The sequence below is a fragment of the Chiloscyllium punctatum genome, chromosome 8 (assembly GCF_047496795.1).
Source record: "Chiloscyllium punctatum isolate Juve2018m chromosome 8, sChiPun1.3, whole genome shotgun sequence".
Lineage (NCBI taxonomy): Eukaryota > Metazoa > Chordata > Chondrichthyes > Orectolobiformes > Hemiscylliidae > Chiloscyllium > Chiloscyllium punctatum.
Genome location: NC_092746.1, coordinates 87617090 through 87643621, shown reverse-complemented (window position 1 = coordinate 87643621; position 26532 = coordinate 87617090). Strand labels below are relative to the sequence as shown.

Sequence of the window (26532 nt, the reverse complement as noted above, 5' to 3'; positions counted from 1 at the left end):
GACTAGAACAGCAGAACTTTGGGTGACTTCAAGTTTCCATTGGCATAGTCAAGTCTAGAGACATCAAAAGCATGCATTAGGGTGTCAGAAGATGTTGAGCTGAGACAGGAGCAATCATGGGCAATGTTTCAATGGTGGAAATAGTTAGGGTTTGTAATGGTGAAAGTTTGAGGTTTGAAGCTTATTTCAGGGTCAAGCACAATGCCAAGTTTGCAAACAAATTGGCTTAAACTCAGATTATTGTCAGGTAGAGCGATTGAATCAGCAACAAGGGAACAGTTCCTGCAGTGGGAAAACAAAAGCTTCAGTGTTTCAATATTTAATTAGAGAAAACTTCTGCTCATCTAATCCTGATGTTGGATAAGCAATCTGATAGTTTATTGACTGCAAGAGCTAAGTGTCATCAGTATACATGTGAAAGCTACTGCTGTGTTTCTGAATGATGTTACAAAGAGGAAATGGGTAGATGAGAAATGGGAGGGGTTAGGCATAGATCCCTGGAGAACACTAATGGCAACAGTGTAACTGTGGTAAGAGAAACCATTGCAACCATTGTGATTCTGACCCTTGTCAGATTGATAAAGATTAAGTTATATGAGAGTTGTCTTAACTTGCTGGATGACATTGGGGAGACAGGACGCCAACTTGCAGAACATATATACTGAGAACATGTCTGGGACTCATACACCAAATAACCTCATCGCCCTGTGACCAAACACTTTTACTCCCCCTCCCACTCTGCCAAGGACATGCAAATTCTAGCCACCCGATGCCTGGAGGATGAACACCTCATCTTCTGCTTTGGGACCCTCCAACCACACGGGATCAATGTTGATTTCACCAGTTTCCTCATCTCCTTTCCTCCCACCTCATCCCAGATTCAACCCTCCAAATCTACCCTTTTGAACTGTCCTACCTGTCGAATTCCTTCCCACCTATCTGCTCCACCCTCCTCTCTGACCTATCACCTTCTTCCCCACCTTCATCTACCTATCACATTCCTAGCTACCTTCCCCCCAAGCTCCATCCCCTTCCTTTTATCTCTCAGCCCCTGCAACTCCTCCCCCCACATTCCTGATGAAGAGCTTATACTCGAAACATCGACTCTCCTGCTTCTCAGATGCTGCCTGACCATCTATGCTTTTCCAGCACCACACCTTTTGACAGTGGTCAGGCATTGGAAGAGAATGATACTATCAACAATATCAGGGTAGGGATAAAATAATGTTAGTTCAGCAAATTAGAATGAAAATCAACCTGAGTGGAACTTAGAACCAACATGGTACAGAAACCATTAGTGACAGTAGGTTATTTGTGCCCTAACAAGAGTTATAGATGCAGGTAAAATATAATCAGCAAATTAGGGGTGCAGGTAACAAAGTTAATCTGATAATTGTAAGGGATGCTAATCTTCAACTGTACAAGTCACATTTACAGTAATAGTGTGGAGTATGAAATCATGGTTTGCATTCAAGATAGATGTCTAAATCAATACGTTGACCAACCAACAATGGGATGGCTAGTAACCTTTTAGAAAAAGAGTCTCTGGAATGATTGATCATATCATAATTTTATATCAAGTTGAAAACGATTTTGTTAATTTTGGAACTAGAGTCTTCAATTTGAACAGTGCAAGCTAAGTAAATGTGAGGGACATAGAACTGCAGATGCTGGAATGCAATGTAGACCGGCAAGAGGCTGGAGGAACACAGCAAGCCAGGCAGCATCAGGAGGTGGAGAAGTCGACATTTCGGATGTAACCCTTCTCCAGTCCTGAAAAGAAATTTGGGCATTGTAGGGACCCAATGGTCCAATGAAATTGAAGAACTTAGAAAATCTCATTATTAGTGAAGAATGTGACGTTAATTGGGCTAAAGTTTGCTGTTTTGCTTGGAATTTATAATCTGCATCTTAGCCACGATGTGGCTGCTGAGATAGTGGATTTATTGGTTTTACTTTTGGAATTCCCAAGGTTCTGAAATGTTCCTATGAATTGCAAGGCAACAAACACCACAACTATTCAAGAAAAAAAAGAGAAAAGTCAAAGAGTAGAATGCCAACCAGCTTAATGTCTGTCGAAAGAAAAATGTAAGAATCATGTATTAGAATGTCATAATATGCTTAGGCAAAATTAATATAATTTATGGAATTGGACTCTAGATTTATGAAACTGGAATCTTGCTTGAAAAAATTATAAAATTCTGTTTTATAATTAGCAAAGGTATTAGTGGGTATGAGTAGATGAAATATATATACTCTTTCAAAAAAAAAAGACAGCACTGCAAAAAAAAGCTATACAGAAAATTAGAATTGATGGGTTTGATGGAAAAGTTTTAGCATGAACTGGTGGTGTGTCAATGGACAGAAAACAGAGACTTCCAGGAGAGGGGCCTTTTTGGTCAACAGGTAAGAATTAGTGGGGTACCACAGAGCTCAGTATTTTGGCCTTAGCTATTTGTAATTTATAGCAATGACATGGATGAAGGAAAATAAAGTCATAAAGCTGGTAAATGAAGCATAGGAGTCTGGCTAGCCTTTTATGCTTTAAACTGCAATTCAAGTATGACCAGTACATTCATTTCCATGCTTTGTTGCTTCTTTGTTTACTAGATTTAACCTCTGAGTTGGCATAAAGTATTCAAGCTTGCTGATGATTTAAATTGAGGTGAAATATAAGCTATGAGGAAGATGCAAGAACACTACAGAGAGAGAGAGAGAGAGAGAGAGTTAGGTTTAGTGAGTGGGCTAAAACATTGCAGATGGAATACTATGAGAAGAAATGTAAATGAATTTCATTTGAGAAAGTAGAATCATGAAATAGAATCTTAGGACCCCTACAATGTGGAAACAGGCCCTTCGGTCCTACAAGTCCACACTGACCCTCCAAAGGGTAACCCACCCAGATCCATTCCCTTACACTATTACTCTACAAGTCCCCTGAGTAATGCACCTCATCAACAATCCCTGTACACTATGGGCAAGTTAGCATGGCCAATTCACCTAATCTGCACATTTTTGAATAGTGGGAGGAAACGGGAGCACCTGGAGGAAACTTTTTAAATGATGGGAGTCTGAGACATGTAGATACTCAGAAAGATCTCACCGTTCTTGTACAAGAAACAGAATAAGCTAACAAGCATGTAAAATAAGCATTCTTGAAAGAAAATAATTTATCTTTATCAGAATGAGATTAAAGAATAAGAGTAACCAAGTCATATTGTATATATGAACGGCATAAATGTGATACTGTCTGATGTATTACCTGCTCTCTTCACCAGAGGAAGGAAAGATGCCCAAGTCTTTGAGGAAGATTTATCAAACTAACCATTAACTTGAGGAGGCTGCCCTGTGAGGAGAGTTTGTTTATATTCTTTAGAGATTGGAAGACCGAGAGGTGACCTCACTAAAACAAACTTCTCTTAAGAGGCTTAAAAGTGTAAAGTCATAAAAGATAAGAGCAGGAATAAACCATTCATCCCATTAAAACATATTCCATGCTACACCATGGAATATGGTTATGGCTGATTTGACTGTGGCCTTTGATACCATTTTCTTCCCTGCCTCCATAATCCTTGACCCCTTTGAAAATCAAATATCAGTCGAACTCAACCCTGAATATATTCAATGACAATTTCCACTGCTGTCTTTGGGAGAGAATTCCAAAGGTTATTGACCCCCGAAAGAAGAAATTCCACCTCATCTCTGTCTTCATTGAGAGATTTCTTACCTTGAAACGATGCCCTCTATGGGATAGATGCTAGGAAGATATTTTTCTTAGCTGGAAACTCTGCACTAAAGGATTAGTCAGTATATCTTCATTCAAAGGTTGTGAATCCTAAAAATACTCTATCCCTGAGAACTGCAGATAATCAGCTGTTAAATATATTCAATCGAAAGATTAATAGATGTTTTTGAATAAAAGCAGATATGGGGAAAGTCAGAAAAGTGATATTATGGTAGATTGGAATGAATAGCAGCGATGCATTGATGGGCTGATTTCTGCTCTTATTCTTCATGTGCTCACAAACTAAGTAGCTCATTTTGTAATCAAACTCAACTTGTAACCTTGCCTTAGTGGTAATTCATTTGTGGTTGATTGAGGTGACATTTCGAGAATGCATGTAGCTCATTATCAGACTTGTCATATTCCACTCTACATTTATTGATTCCTACCTTTATCATAGAATCCCTACAGAATGGAAATAGGCCATACAGCCCATTGAGTCCACACAAACCCTCCAAGCAGCACCCCATCCTAACCCACTCCCTCCCCACCCTATCCCAGTAACACTGCATTTCCTATGGCTAATCCATGTAGCCTGCACATCCCTGGACACTATAGGAAATTCAGCATGGACAATCCACTTAATCTGTACATCTTTGGACTGTGTGAAGAAACCAGAGCACCCAGAGGAAACCCATACATGCACAGAGAGGGAGAATGCACAAACTCCACACAGTCACGTGAAGTTGGAATTGAACCTGGGTCCTGGCGCTGTGCAGCAGCAGTTCTAACCAGACATGTATGTATTCTGTTAACCATCAAACCTATCTTAAGCAGATGTTTATATGGGGTACTGTGTACTAGATTTAATAATTGATCTATTGACATTGGAAGCAGTTCAAAAGAGATTCTCTAGGCTTATTGCTGAGATGAAGGAGTTTACTGATCAAGAAAGGCTAAACAGGTTACACCTTTATTCACTAGAGTATAGAAGAATAAGAGGTGATCTTATTAAAACACCAAGATTCTGGGAGGTTCTTGATATGGTAAATGTTGATTCAAAGATCAGGCAGATTTGTGAAATTTTAGGGAGTTAACTTCAGTTCTTCTTTCATACAGTCTCCCGGGGAGGATCAAACATGATCTTATTGAATGGCCTACTCCTGCACTTATCTCTTGCATTCTAATGTTCTTATGCCCTTCTCCAACTCTCTGACAATGGTTAACAAGTTTATTTTTAACCTACTCTTGACCCATTAGAATGGCTTCCATCTATTTTCTATTCATCACAGATTCAAATAGTTTGACCATCACAGCTTTTTACCAGGAAATTTAAACAATGTCCAGCACACTTTATGAGATGCAGTAACAGTTAGAAAACCAAAACTGGTCTCTTTTAAATTTTATCAGCCATTATCCCAGTAAGGGCCTTTTCAATGTATCACCATTTTTTACTTTGTTCTGCTGTCAGTCTCTATCAATTGCTGTGATTTACAATTGTGCTTCAGTATTCTATAGGAGTCTCATTTGTGTAACTTCATCAAATGCCTTCTGAAAGTCATGATTAAATTATGTATACTTGATTGATTTTGTCCATCATTTTAGTTAATTCCTCAAAGAATTCCAGGAGTTTAGGTGAGAGGGGGAAGATTTAAAAGGGACCTAAAGGACAACATTTTAACACAGAGTGTGGTGCATGTATGGAATGAGCTGCCAGAGGTGATGATTGATGTTGGTACAAATCCAACATTTAAAAGGCATCTGGATAGGTATATGAATAGGAAGGGTTTAGAGGGAAATGGGCCAAGTGGTGGCAAATGGGACTAGATTAATTTAGGATAGCTGGTCAGTGTGGATGAGTTGGACCGAAGGGTCTGTTTCCATGTTGTTCATCTCTATGACTCTAGTGAGGTGATGTTGACTTTCTGTTGATTGTATATGAATTATTTGAAACTGTTAGTTTTAACTGTGGCTTCACATGTATTCATTCCTCAAAGAGGAACAAATTGAAATTGTGGTTATTGGGTTAGGAAGTGTGCGTCTATAATGGGTGGTATGGTGGCTCAATGGTTAGCACTGATGCCTCACAGTCCAGTGATCCTGCGTTCAATTCCCACCTTGGGCAACTGTCTGTGTGACATTTGCACATTCCCCCCATGTCTGTGTGTGGGTGCTCTGGTTTCCTCCCACAATCCAAAGATGTGCAAGTCAGGTGAATTGACATTTAGGCGAGGGTTTTTTCCCCTACATGAGAAAATAGTTGTAGTTTTGATGCTTCCAATGAGAAGTTAAACCAGACACAAAGAGATGAATCTTACATTTTTGACTGAATGAGACTTGCACTGCATTTTTTGGAGTTCTCACCAAATGCGCTACATTAACTGCCAGTTCCTATGGCATTTCTTGTGTCTAATTCCAATCTGATGTTACCAAGTGCTGTTCCTGATATACCATCGTAGCTGCAGCTACTGTTAAAATGATGAGGGAAGGTCCATAAATTGAGATGTAATGAATGAAATTCTGAGCAAGTTGAAGAAGACACTGATGACTTGCAGCAAATTGCATTGTTTATAAGGAATTTTCATCCTATTACAAAATGGAACAGACATGCATTCTTTTAACTGTGCAGTGATAGGTAGAGCTTGTATTTCAATAATATGTACGACTAATTGGTTAAAACGTAATCCTGATTAATGAAGTAGTGAGGTTTGATGCAATGTTAGACAGTACAACTTGTTTTAGATTTGGTGATGATAATGTAATTTGATCATGAAATTAAATAAAAGACCTTGTACCTCAAATGCTACCATGATGTCTAATGAAGGTTCTGAAAGAACGGATTATGGTAGAACAAGGGCTGATTGGTGGTAATCTGAATGATGCTGACACCTGACAGAACTAGTATGTCTATGATGTTTTATTGGTATCATGAAGGAAAGCTTACAATCATCTTCATGATGCATGTTGATGATTTCTTACAGGGTCATATTGGAGAATTAGAAAAGTGTGTACTTAATCAAATTAGTGTAGAATTTAGCCATGGGAATCAGACTTCTGAAGCTTGTATATAATCAGCAAAGCAGGTCTGGAATAACTTTAAATTAATAACCATATTGTAAATAAATTAAGTACTGTTTACTGATAATTCCTTCCTTATTAGATGTCTATATGTTGTATCAAAATTAATTGCTCTAAAATATTCCAGGCCTCCCTTTGTGAAGAATGTGGAGAAAACTTACTTAGTTGACAGCGCAGCTATTTTGCGATCCTATAGTATCATCCGCCTCATCCCTTTGGTGTCAGTTACCACACTGGAAGCCAGATTTCTGCTCCTGACTCAGAGGACTGCTGGCCATTTTATTGCCTGGCAGCTTTGTTGTCCCCGAAGTGATAGGGAATGGCGGCCACTGCTGAGGCAGCAAGGATTTTCAGCATTCTAGGTGCCGAAACCCACAGGACCTGGTAGATGCAGGCTTTCATTGAAGGGAGAGGAGAGAATGGGAACGGGGTGAGAGCAGAACGGGGGCCTTAATGAAAATGATGAATAGGCCATACAGGGACAAGAAGTCAGTGATGGCATATCCATCCCTTTATCTCCTGAGGCTTGAGGACAGGGACTATCTGGAGTTCTCTCACATTGCTGAGCATAGAACATAGAACATAGAATAATACAGCACAGAACAGGCCCTTTGGCCCTTGATGTTGCACTGACCTGTGAACTATTCTCATCTCGTCCCCCTACACTATCCCAAAATCATCCATGTGCTTATCTAAGGATTGGTTAAATCCCCCTAATGTGGCTGAGTTGACTACATTAGCATTCCACACCGGTACCACTCTCTGCGTAAAGACCCTGCCTCTGACATCTGTCTTAAATCTATCACCCCTCAATTTGTACACGCTGATGTCATTATCCTAGGAAAAAGACTTTCACTATCTACCCTGTCTAATTCTCTGATCATCTCGTATGTCTCTATCAAATCCCCTCTTAGCCTTCTTCTTGCCAATGAGAACAGACCCAAGTCTCTCAGCCTTTCCTCATAAGACCTTCCTCCAGATCAGGCAACATCCTGGTAAATTTCCTCTGCACCTTTTCCACATCCTTCCCGAAATATGGGGACCAGAACTGTACACAATATTCCAAGTGTGGCCGCACCAGCGTTTTGTATAGTTGCAGCATGGTATTGTGGTTCCGGAACTCAATCTCTCTATGAATGAAACCTAACACACGGAATGCCTTCTTAACAGCACTATTCACCTGGTTGGCAACTTTCAGGGATCGATGTATATGGACTCCAAGATCCCTCTGCACATCCACACTATCAAGAATCATTCCATCAACCCAGTACTCTGCCTTCCTGTTATTCTTCCTAAAGTGCATCACCTCACATTTAACTCCATTGAACTCTATTTGCCACCTCTCAACCCAATTCTGCAGTTTATCCAAGTCCCCCTGCAACCTGTAACATTCTTCCACACTGTCCACTACTCCACTGACTTTAGTGTCATCTGCAAATTTACTAATCCATCAACCTATGCCTGCGTCTAAGTCATTTATAAAAATGACAAACAGCAGTGGTCCCAAAACAGATCCTTGTGGAACACCACTAGTGACTGGACTCCAGGTTGAATATTTTCCGTCAGCCACCACTTGCTGCCTTCTTCCAGAAAGCCAGTCTCTAATCCAAACTACTAAATCACTCAGTTCCATGCCTCTGCATTTTCTCCAACAGCCTACCATGTGGAACCTTATCAAAGGCTTTACTGAAGTCCATGTATACCACATCAACTGCCCTACCCTCATTTACATGCTTGGTCACCTTCTCAAAAAACCCAGTGAGGTTGACCTGCCATGTTGACTATCTGAAATCAAATTGTTGCTTGATAGATGATCACAAACCTTATCTCTTATAATCCTTTCCAAAACCTTTCCTACAACAGAAGTAAGGTTCACTGGTCTATAATTACCTGGGTCATCTCTACTGCCCTTCTTGAACAAGGGCACATTTGCAATCCTCCAGTCCTCTGGTACCAAACCTGTAGACAATGCTGACTCAAATATCAAAGCCAAAGGCTCTGCTATCTCATCCCTTGCTTCGCAGAGAATCCTCGGATAAATCCCATCCGGCCCAGGGGACTTGTCTACTTTACTCCTTCTAGAATTGATAACACCTGTTTGCAACTAACCTCAATCCTTTCTAGTCTAAAATCTCATACCTCATTCCTCTCCTCTACAATATTCTCCTTTTCCTGAGTGAAAACCGATGAGAAATGTTCATTTAACATCCTTCCGATCTCCACAGGGTCCACACTCCAATGGGCTGAAAGATTGAAGCTAGTTGGGAGGCTGCCCTTTTAGTGGTGAATAATTCCATCAAATTTTGCCCTATATCTACCACTGATATTACTAAAAAAACTTTAAATCCTTTTTTGATTTTATAAATATTTTCTTATTTATTCATTGAAGACGCAATCCCTTTGAAGGCTGTATCACTACAGTTTAAGACAAAGTACAATCATATTCTTAGAGTTTAGTGTAATGACACTAATCAATAAATGAATTGTAATCAGGGACTATGGTGAATGCCTACAAACAAAAAAAACACTAAAGGCTATTCACTAGCTTTGAGGTTTCATTAGTTCTCATTCAAGAATTAATTGAGGACTGTAAATAAAGACATTAATAAATTAACAGTTTAATGATTCTCAAGGTACTCTAACAGTCCAAAGATGGTGGATTGGCCAAGCTAAACTGCTCATAGTGTCCAAGGATGTGTAGATTAGGTGGATTAGCCATGGGGAATGCAGGGTTACAGGGATTGGGTAGTGGGGGATGAGTCTGTTAGGGATGCTGTTCAGAGGATCAGTCTAGACTTGTTGGGCTCAATGTCCAGTTTCCATACTGTAGGGGTTCTATTTCATGGATGCTGTATTTGCTATTTTCTCTCACTGATTCTGGCAAAGAATTAATTTGAACATCGAACGTTTCAATTGGGCAAACTTGAACTTCTTACTCTCTTATTTTTCCATTTTAGGATTTTTTTAAATGGATTCTAGACTCATCTTCTAGCTTTTTGATATATGCCCAGCTAGTTCACTTGATATTAATTTTTGCACATATTGATAGTTTGTTAGGAAAATGGTCAATAATGGTCAGGAATAAATAAAGTTATGATTTTATCCTGAGTTGTTTTGACTTCCTATATGGTTCAAATAGAGAATTCCTGATGAAGGGCTTTTGCCTGAAACGCTGATTTTCCTGCTCCTCGGATGCTGCCTGACCTGCTCTGCTTTTCCAATTTTGACTCTGTACTACTGTTTGTTGAGTGTCTGTACAGTGCATGGGTCTGTGGGTAATGCTGTTTCCCATTAAAAGGCCTCACATCAGTGGGCCCTGCAGACTCCTTCAGGTCGAATCACTCACCCCACCTATTCCAGGTATGGTCACAGTCATTTTCTTTCCCATTATGTATTTTCTGTTTCCAGTACGGTAAACATCAACAGTGAATGTACAACAATGGTCAATACCAAAAGCAACAATCACCAACAATACCTGACAGCTACCTCATGTGCAGCACCTGTTGCAGAACCTGCCTGTCATAGGTTGATCTCTTTGGCCATCAACAAAGTGTACGATATGAAATTATCAATTTTGAAGAAACTCCATATTGGATTTGAAACATTAACTCCATTTCTCTCTTCACAGATGCCATCAGACCAGCTGAATTTCTCTAGAATATTTTGTTTTTATGCTGTATAAAATGAGTCAGTCTCCAATATCTTGCAACATGTCCATCATCTCAAGTAGATGCAAGAATGCACTTCAGCATTTTGTTTGAATTTTGTTAATTTTATTTCTTTATTTTCTACTTAAAGCTAAGACGGTCTGCAATGTGTAACTTTTAACCTTACTTTGTATGTTTCATGCTATACTACAATTACTGCAATGTTTAATATTTTAACTTTGTTCTCTCTTTCTACCTTGTTCTTATGATTCTGTACCAAGTTACTTGTGGTCTCCTGTGTGGGCGACAATGCACACTTTCATTGCACTCCTGTACTTTTGTACTTGAGTACATGTGACAATAAAATCAAATTGATCAATCAATCAGTTAAAATGTCTAGCTAAAGTGAGTTCAGTTAATGTCTGTTAACAAGAACTTTCAAATATGGCCTGAAACCTGGAACAGCAAGCAATACTGGTCCTGAGCATAGGACCACAGAATAGGATGGGACTTGAGTCTGGTGAAGTTAAAGTGCTAAGTTACATTTTGATGCAGAGGAGAAAGGTGCCATGACATTTTTTTTTAAAACAGCTCCAAAACCTGGTAAATTTTCCAAGTTTAATTAGGCGACCAAAACATGTTGACATTCTGTACATGAATAATCATTTAAAATGGTAATGGAGAGATATTAAGCATTGCAATACATTTGGAGCTTAGCTAGTTAAGCTATTTGCTATAATTAGAGACAATAATTGACTGATATTTCTACTTTTAAAACCTAATTAGTTAAAATAAACAATAATGATCGCTGGGTAGGGTGATGTTCCTCAGCTGTAGTATATGGACACTGCTGGATATGATTGTGATTCACCACAACCACATCAGCAATAAGCACAGCTTGAAGGACCAAGCTGTTAAGTTATAGTCCAAGCTTCAAACACGATGGTACATCAGGAATGGGGAAATGTTGTTCCAGAAGACAATCACACCTTAGTCTAACATTTTCAGATTTAGTCTGTGGTCAGGGACTCTGGGGTGTTTCTTTTGAAAATTAATTTCCATAATGTGGTCATAGCTTGTCAGAGCAGTATTTATTGGCCATCCATAATTACAGTTAAGAGTCAAACACAAAGCTGTGGGCTGGAGTCACATGTCAGCCACACCAGGTGGCAGGCTTCTTATCTAAAGGACAATAGTGAGCCAGGTGGATTTTTCCAAAATTTGATAATTCTTTTGTAAGACTCTAAATTCCATATATTTCATTGGATTCAAATTCCACCATCTGTGGGATTCAAACCCGTGTACCTAGAACATTACCTGGGTAATTAATAGTCTAGTGGTAATGTAATAATGATAATTAATGCTAGTTTCTGATTTCTCCCCACAGATGCTGCCAGACCTGCTGACATTTTCTAGCAACTTCTGTTTTTGTTTCCGATTTCCAGCATCTGCAGATCTTTTGGTTTTTTTGTTTATTCTTCTAATACCATCTTGAATGCAACCACACAGTGCATTCCAGACCCTAACTACTCATTGTGTGAAATAGATATTTTTCATGCCACATTTTCTTCTTTTACAGGTTACCTTATATCTGTGCTCTCTTATTGTTTTATGAATGGGAACATGGTGAAAAATTGCAGCATGCTGCTGTGCAGAGGGACCTGGGTGTCCTTGTGCATGGATCACAAAAAGTTGTTTTGTAGTTGCAGCAGGTAATTAAGAAGGCAAATGGAATACTCTCCTTCATTGTTAGAGGGGTGGAGTTTAAAAATAGGGAGGTTATGCTGCAGCTGTATAGGGTGCTGATGAGGCTACACCTGGAACACTGTGTACAGTTATGGTCTCCTTACGTGAGAAAGGATGTACTGGCTCTGGAGGGGGTGCAGAGAAGGTTCAGCAGATTGATTCCAGAATTGAAAGAGTTGGCTTATGAGGAGAGATGGAGCAGACTGGGTCTATACTCATTGCAAGTTAGAAGAATGAGAGGAGATCTTATAGAAACATATAAAATTATGAAGGGAATAAGATAGGAGCAAGGAGGTTGTTTCCACTGGTGGGTGAAACTAGAACTAGGGGTCATAGCCTCAAAGTAAGGGGGAGCAGATTGAGTTGAGGAGGAACTTCTTCATCCAAAGGGTTGTGAATCTATGGAATTCATTGCCTAGTGAAGCTGTCGAGGCTACCTCGTTTTTAAGGAAGGATAGATAGATTTTTGAACAGTAAAGGAATTAAGAGTTGTGCTAAGCGGGTGGGTAAGTGGAGCTGAGTCCATGAAAAGTATAGCCATGATCTTATTGAATGGCAGAACAGGTTCGATGGGCCAGATGGCCTATTTCTGCTCCTAGTTCTTATGTTCTTAAATTCTTATGTACTCACCCTGCTCTCTCCAGCTCTTTCATGATTTTGAACAGATCGACCAGGTCTCAGCTTAGCCTACTCTTGTCCAAGGAAAACAGTCCCTACTGCTCAAAAGTATCTTTATAACTGAAACCTTTTTTTGTCAACTTCTTCTGCACTCCCTCCAGTGCGTTCACATCCTTTCTAAAGTGTGTGGTCTAGAATTGTACACAGCACTCCGCTGAGATCTAACTAGTGTCTCATAATTGTTCAGCATTACCTCCTTGCCACTTTACTCTACACTCCTATTAATAAAGCTTGGGATGCAGTAAGCTCTAGTGACTTCTCACTCTACCTGTTCTGCTTAGAAGATAAATCTTAGTTCTCTCCACTCCTGTTTACCCTTTAGAATAGTACCCTTTATTACATACAGTATCTCCATACACCTACTAAAAGGTATCTTAGACTTCTCCACATTCAATTTCATCTGCCACCTGTCTGTCTACTTCACCAACTTATCAATGTCCTTTTGGAGTTTTACATATCCTCCTTACAGTTACCAATTTTCTCAGTTTCTTTTATCACTTGCAAGTATCCCCTTCATACCAAGGTCTAAGTCATTAACATGTATCAGGAGAAGCAAAGATCCCTCAAAGTGATCACTGGGGAGCTCCACTAAAATTATTCCTTCAACCCCGAAATATATCCTTAACTATCACTCACTGTTTCCTCTCTCTCAGCCCATTTGTATCCATGTTGATACTGTTCTGTTTGTTCCATGAGATATTTTTCTCACAACTCTTTTTGTGAGACTATATTGATTTGCCTTTTGGAAATCAATGTACACCACATCAACAGTATTACTCATTCTGCACCTTTGAACTTTGCACCTTTGTAGAGGAATCACAAAATGTTGGCATGCAGGTGATTGCAAGTAATTAGGGATGGAAATGGAATGTTGACCTTTATTACAGTGGTATAGGATAGGATAGGATGGGGTGCTGTGCTGGGTGGAAAATAAAATACAATTGTTTTGTTACAACGGTACAGAACGTTGGCAAAACCATACCTGAGGCATTGTGTACATTTTTTGGGTGTCCATACCTAATAGGGGATATACTTACACTGGAAGCAGATCACAGAAGGCTCACTCAGTTTATTCTTGGAATGAAGGGAGAAGTGAAGCAATGTTGAGCTGGTTGGACCTATAATCATTTGAGTTGAGGAGATTGTGTGGTGATCTTATTTATATATTAAAGATTTTGAAACAGCTTCATAGGGAAGCTGTGGGAGGATGTTTTCTCTCACAGAGGAGTCAAGAGCTAGGGTGCACAGCTTAAAAGTAAGGGTTCTCTCATCCAAGACAAAGATGAGGAGGAAATTCCTCTCTCTGTGGATGGTTAGTTTTTACAATTCCTTTCTACAAAACAGAAATAAAGAGGGTAATGGAGATAGGTCAGAGAAAGGAATAAAGTTCAGCATAAGATCAGTCGTATCATATAGGATTATGCAGCAGATTTGATGGGCTGAATGACATAAAGCTGCTCATATTTCTTATCATCTAATAAATAGTAGCCCATTCTGACCTTACTTGGCAGAATTTAAAACATATGTTTTGAATTATACTAAACTAAATTCGTAACCACAATTAATTGCTGTAATGTGTATGCTTTCACATATTATCAAAATAAAGCCAAATAATTTGTAAAATAATTTGAAAGTAATACTACATTTCCAGAGATTAGTTTACCTGTTGCATGCAGGACGGAAAAGTTAGTTTGAACTTTCTGACAAGCGCATGGTGTTTTGCTGCAGGCACAGGATCGATTGGTTGCCAGGGATGTTGTTTCCTCCTTTACAACATTTTCTGTGGGCCTCTGCCCATCGCCATATAAGAATGCTGGGATTGAAAACAAAAACAGAATATTCAAATGTTTATTCACAGTTTATTTATTTATCTTACACAACTGTTGGGATATTTTGTCATTTTTCAGCCATCCCATGTGACTGAGCTCAAACAGAATCAATGGGGGAGAGGGAGAAGATATCCCAGACAACCTCAATCTTGTCATCACCTGATGTCATCACACATACACACACAAATTCGACTGCCATAACCTTTGATTTCCTCATCTAACAAAAATGTATCAACCTCTACCTTAAATATACAGGCAGTCACTGGGTTGCACCCAAGTTCCATTCTGGAGGCTGTTCACAGATCAATTTATACACAGGTCAGTTCACAATGCAGGACAATATAAACATATTTGTAAGTATGTGTAATGTTCTATGTCAATTTTTAAAAATTATACCCTGGGTGGTGTTGTGTTCATAAGTATGAGCATTTGCAAGTGGGACATTCATTATTTGGGAACCCCCATATTCAATTATTCACTTCCACTGCCTTCTGAGGCAGAGTTCGAAAATTGCACAATCCTCTGAGGAATAAAAATAATTCTCCTCATCGCTGTCTCAAAAGGGCAACCCCTAATTTTTATACAGTGGTCCCTGATTCTGGACTCAATGACTAAATGGAAGATCCTTGCCACATCCACCTTTTCAGGACATTCAGAATATATTAACTCTCACTATTCTAAACTCCAGTGGAAACCAGCCCAGTCTGTACCTTTCTTTGAGAGTCATAGAGTGATAGACTCATACAGTACATCTCCTAAGGCAAAAGTGAGGACTGCAGATACTGGAAACCAGAGTCTAGATTAGAGTGGCGCTGAAAAAGCACAGCAGGTCAGGCAGCATCCGAGGAGCAAGAAAATCGACATTTTGAGCAAAAGCCCTTCATCAGGAATTGAGGGCTCATTGTCTCAGCATGCTCCTGCCCCACTGAACTCATCTCCACCTACCTTGACACTGTCCTATCCCCACTGCTCCAGGAAGTCCCCACATACATTCGAGACACCACCCATGCCCTCCACCTCCTCCAAGACTTCCGTTCCTCCAGTCTCCAACACCTCATCTTCACCATGGACATCCAGTCCCTCTACACCTCCATCCTCCAAGATCAGGGCCTTGAAGCCCTCCGTTTCTTCCTCTCCAGACGTCCCAACAATACCCTTCCACTGACACTCTCATTTGTTTGGCTGAACTGGTTTTCACCCGCAACAATTTCTCCTTCGAATCCTCCCACTCCCTCCAGACCAAAGGGGTAGCCATGGGCACCCATATGGGCCCCAGCTATGCCTGTCTCTTTGTCAGCTACGTAGAACAGTCCATCTTCCATAGTTACACCGGCACCAGTCCCCACCTTTTGCTCCACTACATTGATGACTGAATTGGCACCACCTCGTGCTCCCGCGAGGAGGTTGAGTAGTTCATCAGCTTCACCAACACATTCCGCCCCGATCTTAAATTCACCTGGACCATCTCTGACACCTCCCTCCCTTTCCTGGACCTCTCCATCTCCATTAATGATGACCGACTTGACACCGACATTTTTTACAAACCCGACTCCCACAGCTACCTTGATTCCACCTCTTCCCGCTATACATCTCCTAAGACAATACACTATTTCCTGGCATCAACCTAGTATGCCTGCTCTGGATAGCATCCAATATATTTAGATCCTTTCTTAAGTAAGAAAACCAAAATTGCACATAATATGAGAGATATAGTCGCTTCGATCCACTGTAAAATTGATTGCGATATAAGTTTTATGTTCAATCCATTTCATAATAGCATGCCATTCACCTTCTTAATTATGTGTAACTTGTGCATTTTCAAGTGGGAGACACTGATTAGGAGTGAGAAACCAGATTGAATTTGTTTCCCTTCCTTAACCTATCTTTTATAATGGTCCCATCCTCATTGAGATCAGTTATTTCAGCTCAGAGCCTGCATTGATCCTCGAAACATCCTAATTCATAAGGTATTTTTTACTTATAAGCTACTGATATTCCGATAATCTATAAAAGGAAACAGAATTTGGCGTAAAATATATAAGATTCCCTAACAAGGCCCATTTCAGAACAAAGCTGAAAATGTGTTGCTGGAAAAGCGCAGCAGGTCAGGCAGCATCCAAGGAACAGGAGAGTCGACGTTTTGGCCATCAGCCCTTCTTCAGGAATTCCTGAAGAAGGGCTGATGCCCAAAACGTCGATTCTCCTGTTCCTTGGATGCTGCCTGACCTGCTGCGCTTTTCCAGCAACACACTTTCAGCTCTGATCTCCAGCATCTGCAGTCCTCAATTTCTCCTCCATTTCAGAACAAATCCAAGTGTTGGATGACCTGTACAATGAATCATGAATGTTTGTTGAGATAATGATATTGTTATACATAATATTCATTGACAGTGTGTGATCAGGTCAGAATATGACATTGTAACAGGTGATACTATTACAGAACAGAGTTAAAAGCTCAGTGTTCCACATCATAACCCATATTCATGGAGACAGAAGGTTCTGATGTAAATATTTATCCATTAAGCACAAATACCAAGTGTTATAGTCAATTGTGACATCGAATTCACTACAACCAATCCAAAACTTGCTTTGCAAATTTTCTCCTAACAATTCTTTTAAAAAGTTTATATTCCAAACAATTTGAAAATCATTGTTCTTGATTTACTGTCTTATGATTATTAGTGGAGTATGAATAAGAGAAGATTGCAATTTAGCAGAAAACTATTCAACCCATTATGTCTGTCATGGTGATAAGCGAGAGGCATCTCTAACTTATTCCATCATGGTGTTCTTTTGCTGTGGGCCATGGATCTTCCTCTGCATCAAATATTTGATTAATTTCTTCTTAAATGGTGTTATGGTACCTATCTCAACAATTATCCTAAAGTAAAATATTTCATGCTTGCAAATAATTTTATGAGAGGAAATTCCTTTTAAAGTCTCTCCTCATTATCTTAGTGACAATTTTAAATTGATAATAGCTAAAGGTTATTTCCTGTATTTCACTTTCAAGTCTTTTATAATTTAAACATCTTCCCACTACTAAACCTCCTCTTAAACATTTCTATTTGAATGCAAGTTGTCCTTGATTCTCAAATCTCTCAGATGAAGTCAGAATTTGACATTCTAACAAATGATAGGACTGCCGATTAAAATTATCTTGGTTATATTTGTGCAATTGAAGCCAAGACCCTCTAAGTTGTGCCATTTCTTACAAATGTGGCAGTAGGATGTAAGCAATTGCAGACTAGGTATATTTTCATAGCTTGTTTGTTTTGGGAAATATGACTGTAGGATGTTTGCCTTTCTTTTTCCTGTATGCAAATGGTATATTTTTACTTTATACAAGTGGAAAACAGAATTTGTTGCAATTTTTATTTCTTCATAATCCTACTGTCAGTGTATTTAGGTAAAACATTATACAGCATTCTGGAAAAGGGATGAGAGAGTGTTGATTTAAATTAATTTGCAAAAGGAGTAAATTTGATGTGAGAAAAGTAATTTTTTCACTCATTGAGTAGTTCCAATGTGAAATAAACTGCCTGGAAACATGGTAGAGGCAGGTTAAATTGAAACATTCAAGAAGGCATTGGACAACTATTTGATCAAAATAAGGTGCAAGGATGTGGCGAGAAAGCAGAGTGCCTGGCATTGGATAAATATGTTCATTTGAATAGCTAGTCAAACATGACCTGTCAAAGAGCCTCTTGCACAGGATGACTTCTGATTGAACATGTGGTCAGCTGATGTTCAACTTATGTTTTGCACTTAGTGCAGTGATGCTGCTGTGTGTGTATTTAGCAGTAATAATCGTGTAACAATTCAGCTATATAGGAGAAACATGATAGACAAACATATGATACATCAGTGACTGCAGGGCTTTTATTGGATTGGGTATTGGTATTGTGGCATTTTTGCTTGGGATAGTAGTTCCATTGTCAGTTATGGAGATTAGGTTGTAGTGATATAACAAAATGTTCAATGGAACTATGCTGATGTATTAGTTCAGAATAAGTTAGTGACTACCTAAATTTGTACTGTTGGGTTTTTTTTGCAATCTACTGACGTGTTTAGGTAAGTCAGTGATTCATGTTAGGATAATAATTGCCTAGAGGTTTGCATATGCACAGCTTACTGTTTGAGTAACATCTATCTGACTAGAGAACTGGTAATACACCAGTATCTGAAAGAGGAGCATTTGTATACAGATGTGACTAGATGCATTCGCAATGGTGACATGATGCATCTGGGTAGGCTATTCAAAGTGTAGGGCCAATCCATTAACATTTAGGGAGAAGAAAATTGGAAATAACATACCTTGACATCACAATTCTGTACAGAATCTCTTTTCACAGGACTAACTTGAGACATCTCACAGAGCTTACCTCGTTTAATATTGCTGACTGCTAACTCAGATGAAACTGCCTAATGGATATGGGCCAAATGCTGGCAAATGGACTAGGTCAGATTGGGATGTCTAGTCAGCTTGGATGAGTTGACTGAAGGGTCTGTTTCTGTGCTGTATGACTCTATGACTTCATGACTCTATGATTGCATTGAATAGTAGGTCTGATTTGATGGGCTGAAAGACTTCTTCTTGTCCTTGTGCTCCTATGTTCTTATAACCTGTCTTGATTTTATGTGCAAAGCTAAAATTAATGCAAAAGTAAAATGAGGAATATGAAATTTTAAAAAATTATCCCTTCTGATGAAGCATGCTGAAATAATGTAAATAATTGCCTAATTTAACTTTTTTATTGCCTGTGTTATTTAGAAAGGATCATTGTGTTTTATATGTTTACAACCAATCAGCCTGATACCTTAAAGTTGAAACAGTAGTAACACCCATCGCCTTTAAGTTGAACTTTTATATTGGTGACAAATGAAATGGTGGAGACGGGTTAAATCGAAATATTTACGAAAGCAGTGGACTACTATTTCAGTAGGAATATTATGTAAGGATATCGGGAAAAGGAGGAGGCTGGCATTGGATAATGATGCTCAGTTGAAGAGCCAGTGCAGATACGATGAGTCTAATATTTTCCTTCTGAACCATAACACTTATGTAATTCTGTGAACACGAGGTGGCTGATGAACAATTGATGTGTTTAGTGCAATGATGCACGATAATTCCTTCTCTAACCTTAAATAAGTTTTGTAGCACAGCAAATATTCTGTGCAATGCTGAAACATTTTGAACTTCTTGATTTTGGTTTGGTTGGTTTGAACATAAACTTTGACAATGATTCCTTTGAATTGTGTTCATTTCACAGAATGACTTGTAACATTCCAAAAGTAACTGCTTTTTTGAAACTAATAGAACATCAAAAGTTTTGAATGTCAAATATAAAGGTGGATTGCTGGAAGTGTATCAAATTCGTTTTGTTGCACTGCTACTCAGTCTGTTTGAATATTTGCATTGAAAATGATAACTTGAATTTTGCAGGTGGATATTCTGTTGCCCGGAACCCAGCTATTGGTATATTATGTTTCATTACCTCCTTTGTCAGTTCTCGAAGAAGCAGCTCCCGAGATTTACTATTTGTGTTGTAAAACCAACCAATTTGCTGCAGTCATGGTGTTCAGAGTCTGTTCTGCCTTAAAAGACAATGCAGCACCGAAGCAACGTGAGAAATTATTGGACTGGTGCATCTAAAGGCAACTCTAAACGAATATTCAACTTCCAAGACCGTGAATTGATCTTTTACTTTTGTTTTGATACTGACAAAGTTTGCCTTGAACCAGAAGAAGCTAATGGTCAGACTGTTTGAAACTTTGAAATCAGTGAGGAGGTTAATGTGTGGGTGGAGAGGGCAGGAGAGCTCAGTGTATCAGGTCACTTCAACCGCACTAACTTAGGCTGGCAGCCCTCACAACTCCAACCAATCAGTATCTCCGCCATGTTCGCGGCAGTCATTTTTTAAAACATATAAATCATGCATTCAATAAAATGAAGGAAGAGGTCGGTTAAGTTGATCCTAACTTGCGAGCCGATGAAAACCCTGACAACACTCACCACAGAGCTTAGTTCCGATACCGCCAGTGAACTTCTGAGCTATCTGACACCAGGCTGGGGCTGTGAAACAGAAAGTATTGGAAATATATTACATTCTACTTTTAATTTTAGTCGACCTTTTGCCTCGATTTCGAGGCAGAAGACTTGTTACTTCAGTTTGCTCTGAATCAGTTACAGACAAGCGAATGTAAGGAGGTCGCCCTGTAAGCAAGAGTCAATATTGTTGTGGATATTCCCGCGGAAAAAAAAGAACGCATATTGGCACTCGTCTGTGAACAACAGCAGGAGTTCATGGCGTGGTCATTGAAACGGCGACGTCTGTGCTGTTTTAGGGCGTTTAACTTGGATATATGACGGACCAAATCTGTGGCACTCTTTGGATAACAATCACTTTAAAAACAATGAATCAAAGCAAAACCTCTCATATGTTGAATTGTTTTTAAAGTTTTGAGTGTCTTATCCGATCATTTTGTTCAATTTCCGTCTACTATGTAGCGCTGTATATGTATGATTACAATAGACAGGCTTCCTTACGGTATTATCGGGCAACAGTTCAGTAAAGCTTCTGAAATTTGATTTTTTTTCAAGCTGCGATAACTCTGCCTTGGAGGTTTTAGCTGAAGATGACGAATATCCAGTACGTCAGTTTCAGGAAATGTATACAAAATCAAAACAAGCCTGTTTTAATCAAAAAGAACTTCCTATTGTAGAAGTAAATTTTTAGTTTTAGATTCCACTGGTGTTAAATCGCTGTATCCTTTAGGTCATTTCATCTACAAAGTGAATCACTAGCTTTAATCGGCAAACAACCCAAACCCATTAAGTTTCTGTCACTGAGCCGTAAACAGAACAGATGCATTTGAAAGAAAACTACTCAATAAAATTCAACGTGCATTTAATTACTTCGAAATCAAATTCCCAAGAGAATATCCACTTTGCCCTGTCATCCAGGGGACAACAGCTTTCAAACCGATCGGTGCTTTGAGGTTTTCCATTTCTTGAACTCATTCCCCCTCCCCTCCCTTCCCTGCCTCCCCGCCTCCTTTAACATCTTCTTACACGTGTTGCCTTTCATTTACCTGCAGTCGAATTGTCTCCGGCGCCGGACCGCTGTGCCGACTCGTTCGAGAAGAACCCGAGAGATGCCATTTCCACGCTGGGTTGATTCGAGAGGATGGAGCTGCTGGAGACGTGGCGGCGCTTCTCATCCGGAGCTCAGAGCCACGTCCAAGCAGGAGGGAGCAGTCCTGGACCTGGTGCAGAACCTCTCGGAAAGGAGCTGACCCGGACCTAGTGCTGAATCTCTCCGGCTCACGCCAGCACCTGGAGGGAGGGAGCTGTCCGGGATGTAGTGCTGAATCTCTCGTGTCCGCACACGAGTTCCAGTGTGGAGGGAGCTGTCCGGGACCTAGTGCTGAACCTCTCCCTCACACAAGCTCCTGTCAGGAGGAAACTGTCTGAGACCTGATGCTGAACCCCTCTCTCTCTCTCACACACACACAGCGCGGGACAGTGCTGCTTCTCCCAGACACCAACTAACAAGATTGGGGGAGGGGGAAGGGGAGGAGGAGGAAGGGAGCTCACTGGTTGAGGCTTGCTCACACTCCGTCAGATATTCCTCGGGAAAAGGCTCCAGGGTTTCCTTTTCCTTTCCCAAAGCGCCGATCAATCTCGATCTGATCTACTTTGCATCGAAATCTAGCGCTTTGGGCATCTGCGTCACTTTGGCGCGCAAAAGGACAAGAGGCAGAGACAGAGAAAGGCGGGACAGTACGGTAGACTGCTTCAGAAATATATTCAGAGCTGAAACACAAACTTTCTTTCACTGGAAAGGTTTGGGGAGGGGAGGGAGTGGGGTTGGGGGGGGGGGGTCTTTTCAATGTTTTGACGTAATCTGGTTCTGAATGAATCAGACCGTCACTCTTTCAGTCAATGTGAAGAGACGTGGTCGCCGGAGCATGTGGTGCGGGCAGGAGTCACGAGTCCGTCGTGGATGACAGCACTGGCATTCACCACCCCCCCCCCCCCCCCCCCCCACCACCCCCAATACCACCACCCTCCACCGTGGCGAGACTTCACTCCCTCTCTCCCCGCCTCTGTCTCCTGCTGTGCAAGCTCACGTCAGTCACCGCTCTCACTGCTGGAGAGCAAGAGGGAGAGAGAGAGAGAGAGAGCTTACAGACAGAGACCCCATGTACACCAGCCTCCAGTGACAGGCAACGCTTTCCACACGACGCTTGCTGCAAGTGGGCGACATGCTCTGTCATTGTAATTACAGCCTGTATGAAAAAATCTCAACGTGTGCTCCTTGTTCGTGATCTGGTATTGTGCACCAAAAATAACAATAGAAACACGACTTTATTCATTTTTATGATTGGCGTTTCTTTTAAAACAAAATCGTCCAGTGGCGTCATCGTTCGTTCTTGTATCCTATTCAGGTCGCCTAAAAAAATTCATCTTTCCTATTCAAGTTAAAAACAAGGGTAACATTTAAAAAATTGAATTCCCAGCCCTGGATGAGCCGGCACAGTTACACGACATAATTTCGGTGTTTTCAGATACAACCGAAAGCAATATTGATGCATTTTGGGAAGAACCAGTTTTTTTAAAAAAAATATTCGTGTAAAAAGGCTAAAACAATTGTTTAAATAAAATAAACGGCTGGCTTCATGAGTCCCGATCTCGTTCGAACGCTACAGTTGGCTGGACAGTTCGTGACTTAAATGTCTTTAATACACGAAATTCCTTCCTGCACGCACCATGAAAGAAGCCGCTCGGAATTTGCAAAATGCTTTACAAATGGCAAGTAATAGGACAATATAGGGAACCCTCATTGACCTTAGAGCTTTGTTTTACTCGGGATTTTTGACCGTGACAGAATCAGACATTGTTGGGAAAATTCAGTAAGAGCGGCAGCAACTGTGGAGAGAAAGGAAAATGAGCCTTTCGGGTTAAGTGACTCTTCTTCAGAACTGATTGTATCCAAGGAAAGATGAATATGCTGAGAATGGGAAACGAGAAAAAGTAAATGATAGGGGGAGACGGAGCCCAGAGAGAGAATGACAGCTAGGCAGGCAAAGGAATAGGTCAAGGTCAGTCTGACAATGAATAGCTGCTAATGGGGACCATGAATAGCTGACAATGGCATGGTTATGGCAGCAGCCCATGTAATGACAAGGCCTAGTTAGTGGGGGCTTGAGGAGGGACATGAAAGAAGGTGCTCAAGCCATAAAATTATTGATCTCAATGTTGAGTCCGGAAAGTGGAAGGGTCTCCAAGCAGAAAATGAGGTACTTTCTTCCAGCTTGCATTGAGCTTCACTGAAGCATTGCAGCAATCACAAGACAGAGATATTGGCCAGGGAACACAGTGGTGTGTTTAAATGGCAAGCAACAGGAAACTCAGGATCATTTCTACAGACAGATCATAGGTATTCTACAATGCCGTCATCCAATCTGCATTTCTTCTCCACAGTGTAGACCAAATACAGTAGACTAGTAGTGCAAGTATGTCGCAGCTTTCACATACAAGGTGTGTTGGAACCTTCGATAGTGAGGAGGAAGGAAGCAAAGATGCAGGTGTTACACCTTCTGTGATTGCATGGAAAGGTGCCATGGGGCTCTGTGATGGGGGAGATATTGGGAATGGAAGAGTGGACCAAGTTGTTCCAGAGAGAACTGTCCCTGCAGCAGGCTGACAAAGGAGGGGAGGGTAATAAGTGTCCAGTGGTGGCATCCCATTGGAAGTGGTTGAAATGGAAGCTAAAGATCTTTGGAATTGAATGTTGGCGGGGTGGTAAGTGAGGACTCGGGGGACCGTATAGCTATTGTGGGAGGGAAGGAAAGTTGTGAAGGCTAAAGTGTGTGAGATAGTTTGGAAATGGCTGAGGACCCTGCCAATCACAGTCTAGGGGAATCCTCAGTTGATGAGAAAGGTGGACATCTTGGAGGCTCCCTTATAGAAGTTAGTGTCATCAGAACAGATGCAATGGAGATGGAGAAATTGAGTGAATGAAATAGAATCTTTATAGGAAGCAGGGTGTGTGAGGATATAAAGTCATGATAACTGTGGGAGTTGGTGAGTTTGTAATTGATATTGTTGACCAACCTATTCTTGGAAATGGAAGCAGAGATTTTGAAAAAGGGAAGGGAGGAGTCAGAGATAGACCAGGTGAAGGTGAGAACAAGGTAGGATTTGGAAGTAAAATTGATAAACATTTCCAATTTCAGATGAGAAAGGGAAGCAGCACTGATGATATCATTAACGTACTGGAGAAAGAGCTATGGGCAGGGGCTAGATTTGGACTGGAACAAGAACTGTTCCATATAACCCACAATGAGACAGACTTAACTGGGGCCCATGCAGCTCCTTTGACCTGAAGAAACTGAGAGGAGTTAAAGGAGAAATAATTCAAAATGAGAACAAACTCAGCCAGGCACAGGAGAGTGGTGGTGGATGGGGACAATTCACACCTTCTTTTCAATGGTGGCAGTGAGACCAGCTGAGTTGTTCTTTTTAGGGGCAGTCTCCTCACCAGCCACCAACAAGCACATTGTCTGCTGGTTGATATTGGCAGGCATGCCTAGAGGCAGGACATGATTGGAAATCAGATAGTTCTGTGTTTGATTGGTCAGCAGTAATCAGACGCTGACTTACAGGCAATTTTGTAGCACTGTAGAATTTGCTGATGGTCATTGAACCCCCACTGAGATTAAAGGAGATTGGAGTTGACATTGTGGTGAAGCCTCTTCTAATTCCCCACTTCCTCTAAACTCCCCACATACAGTCCAACAGTTTGGCTACATGTGAACTGTTTTTATTTCAAAGGTACCTCTTTCTTGAGACATCATCACAGCTCATAGCCTACACTGGCAGTTCTCACCTTGTTCAGTTGGGCTGCTGGCCAGCTAAAGTCTTGGGCTCTCTGAATAGCCCTTTTCTTAATGTCATGGGGCTTTCTAAGGCAATTTCTTAATTGCCTGTATAGGGGCATTTACTCGATTAGCAGGATGGCACTGGTCATGTTGATCAGGAAGTGCATTTATCTCTGATGGTGGGTTCTGCACAGAAACACTGTTTCTCTCTCCACCTGACATGCTGGGTGTTGTTCTGTTTTTAATTCCAATTTCCAGGTTCCACAATATTTTGTTTTACATCAGATAACAGAGGATCTAATTTAGTAAGGCACAGCATGAGATCGATGTATTTTGAGTTAAAAATTTACAATTTTGTTTATTTCCTGAGCATTTGAAACTTTTTTGCATTTAAATGACTATAACATCAGTCAACTGATTTCACTTCATTCTCCATTTGGTAATATTAATATTTGGCTTTATGTTTTCACAAAGAACATTAATTATGACCAAAGGAAAGTTTCACATTATGATTCAACACAAAACATTTTACTACTTGATTACATCCAAGCAACCTATTAATACAAATGGCTATTGCTGTTACTGCACAGTATGAACATATGTACAATAGTTAACTTGTGGGAGAGTTCCAGAAATGCATTTAAACAGTACACAAGTAAGAAAGCTGCAAGGTTATAAGTTAACATTGCTTGATAAGACGATTCCTTTGGGACGTTTTTCGTAGCAATCTCCTATAGTCATATGGGTTATCTTCATCTTGACTGCCTTCTTTTGGAGCTGATGGGCTGAGGATTGAAGTAAAATGCAATAATTAGGAGTATGTTTGCTACAAGCAATAATGCAGATGATTGGAAATGTTTCATCAAATATTTGCCAATGTATAACTCAACATAAAAACATTATTCTTTAACTGGATGGTAGAAATTAAGAAACATCCATC

The 26532-nt window shown here is 40.3% G+C and overlaps 2 protein-coding genes across 5 annotated transcripts in view; both read right to left on the bottom strand.

Annotated features, from left to right (window-relative positions):
• gad2 (glutamate decarboxylase 2) overlaps window positions 1-22620 on the bottom strand; it is a 147933-nt gene extending 125313 nt beyond the window's left edge. The window contains exons 1-3 of the mRNA XM_072575985.1: window positions 21798-22620; window positions 20719-20778; window positions 14537-14686 (exon numbers count right to left, since the gene is read on the bottom strand). Of these exons, the coding sequence (XP_072432086.1) occupies window positions 14537-14686; window positions 20719-20778; window positions 21798-21867 (280 nt within the window). The 5' untranslated portion in view covers window positions 21868-22620. The remainder of the gene's footprint in view (window positions 1-14536; window positions 14687-20718; window positions 20779-21797) is intronic.
• A 3342-nt stretch (window positions 22621-25962) lies between these two features.
• Window positions 25963-26532, bottom strand: part of myo3a (myosin IIIA) — a 444520-nt gene continuing 443950 nt past the window's right edge. For all 4 annotated transcript variants that reach the window (XM_072575981.1, XM_072575982.1, XM_072575984.1 and 1 more), the window contains one exon: window positions 25963-26377. In XM_072575981.1, coding sequence (XP_072432082.1) covers window positions 26272-26377 — 106 coding nt within the window. In that variant the 3' untranslated portion in view covers window positions 25963-26271. The remainder of the gene's footprint in view (window positions 26378-26532) is intronic.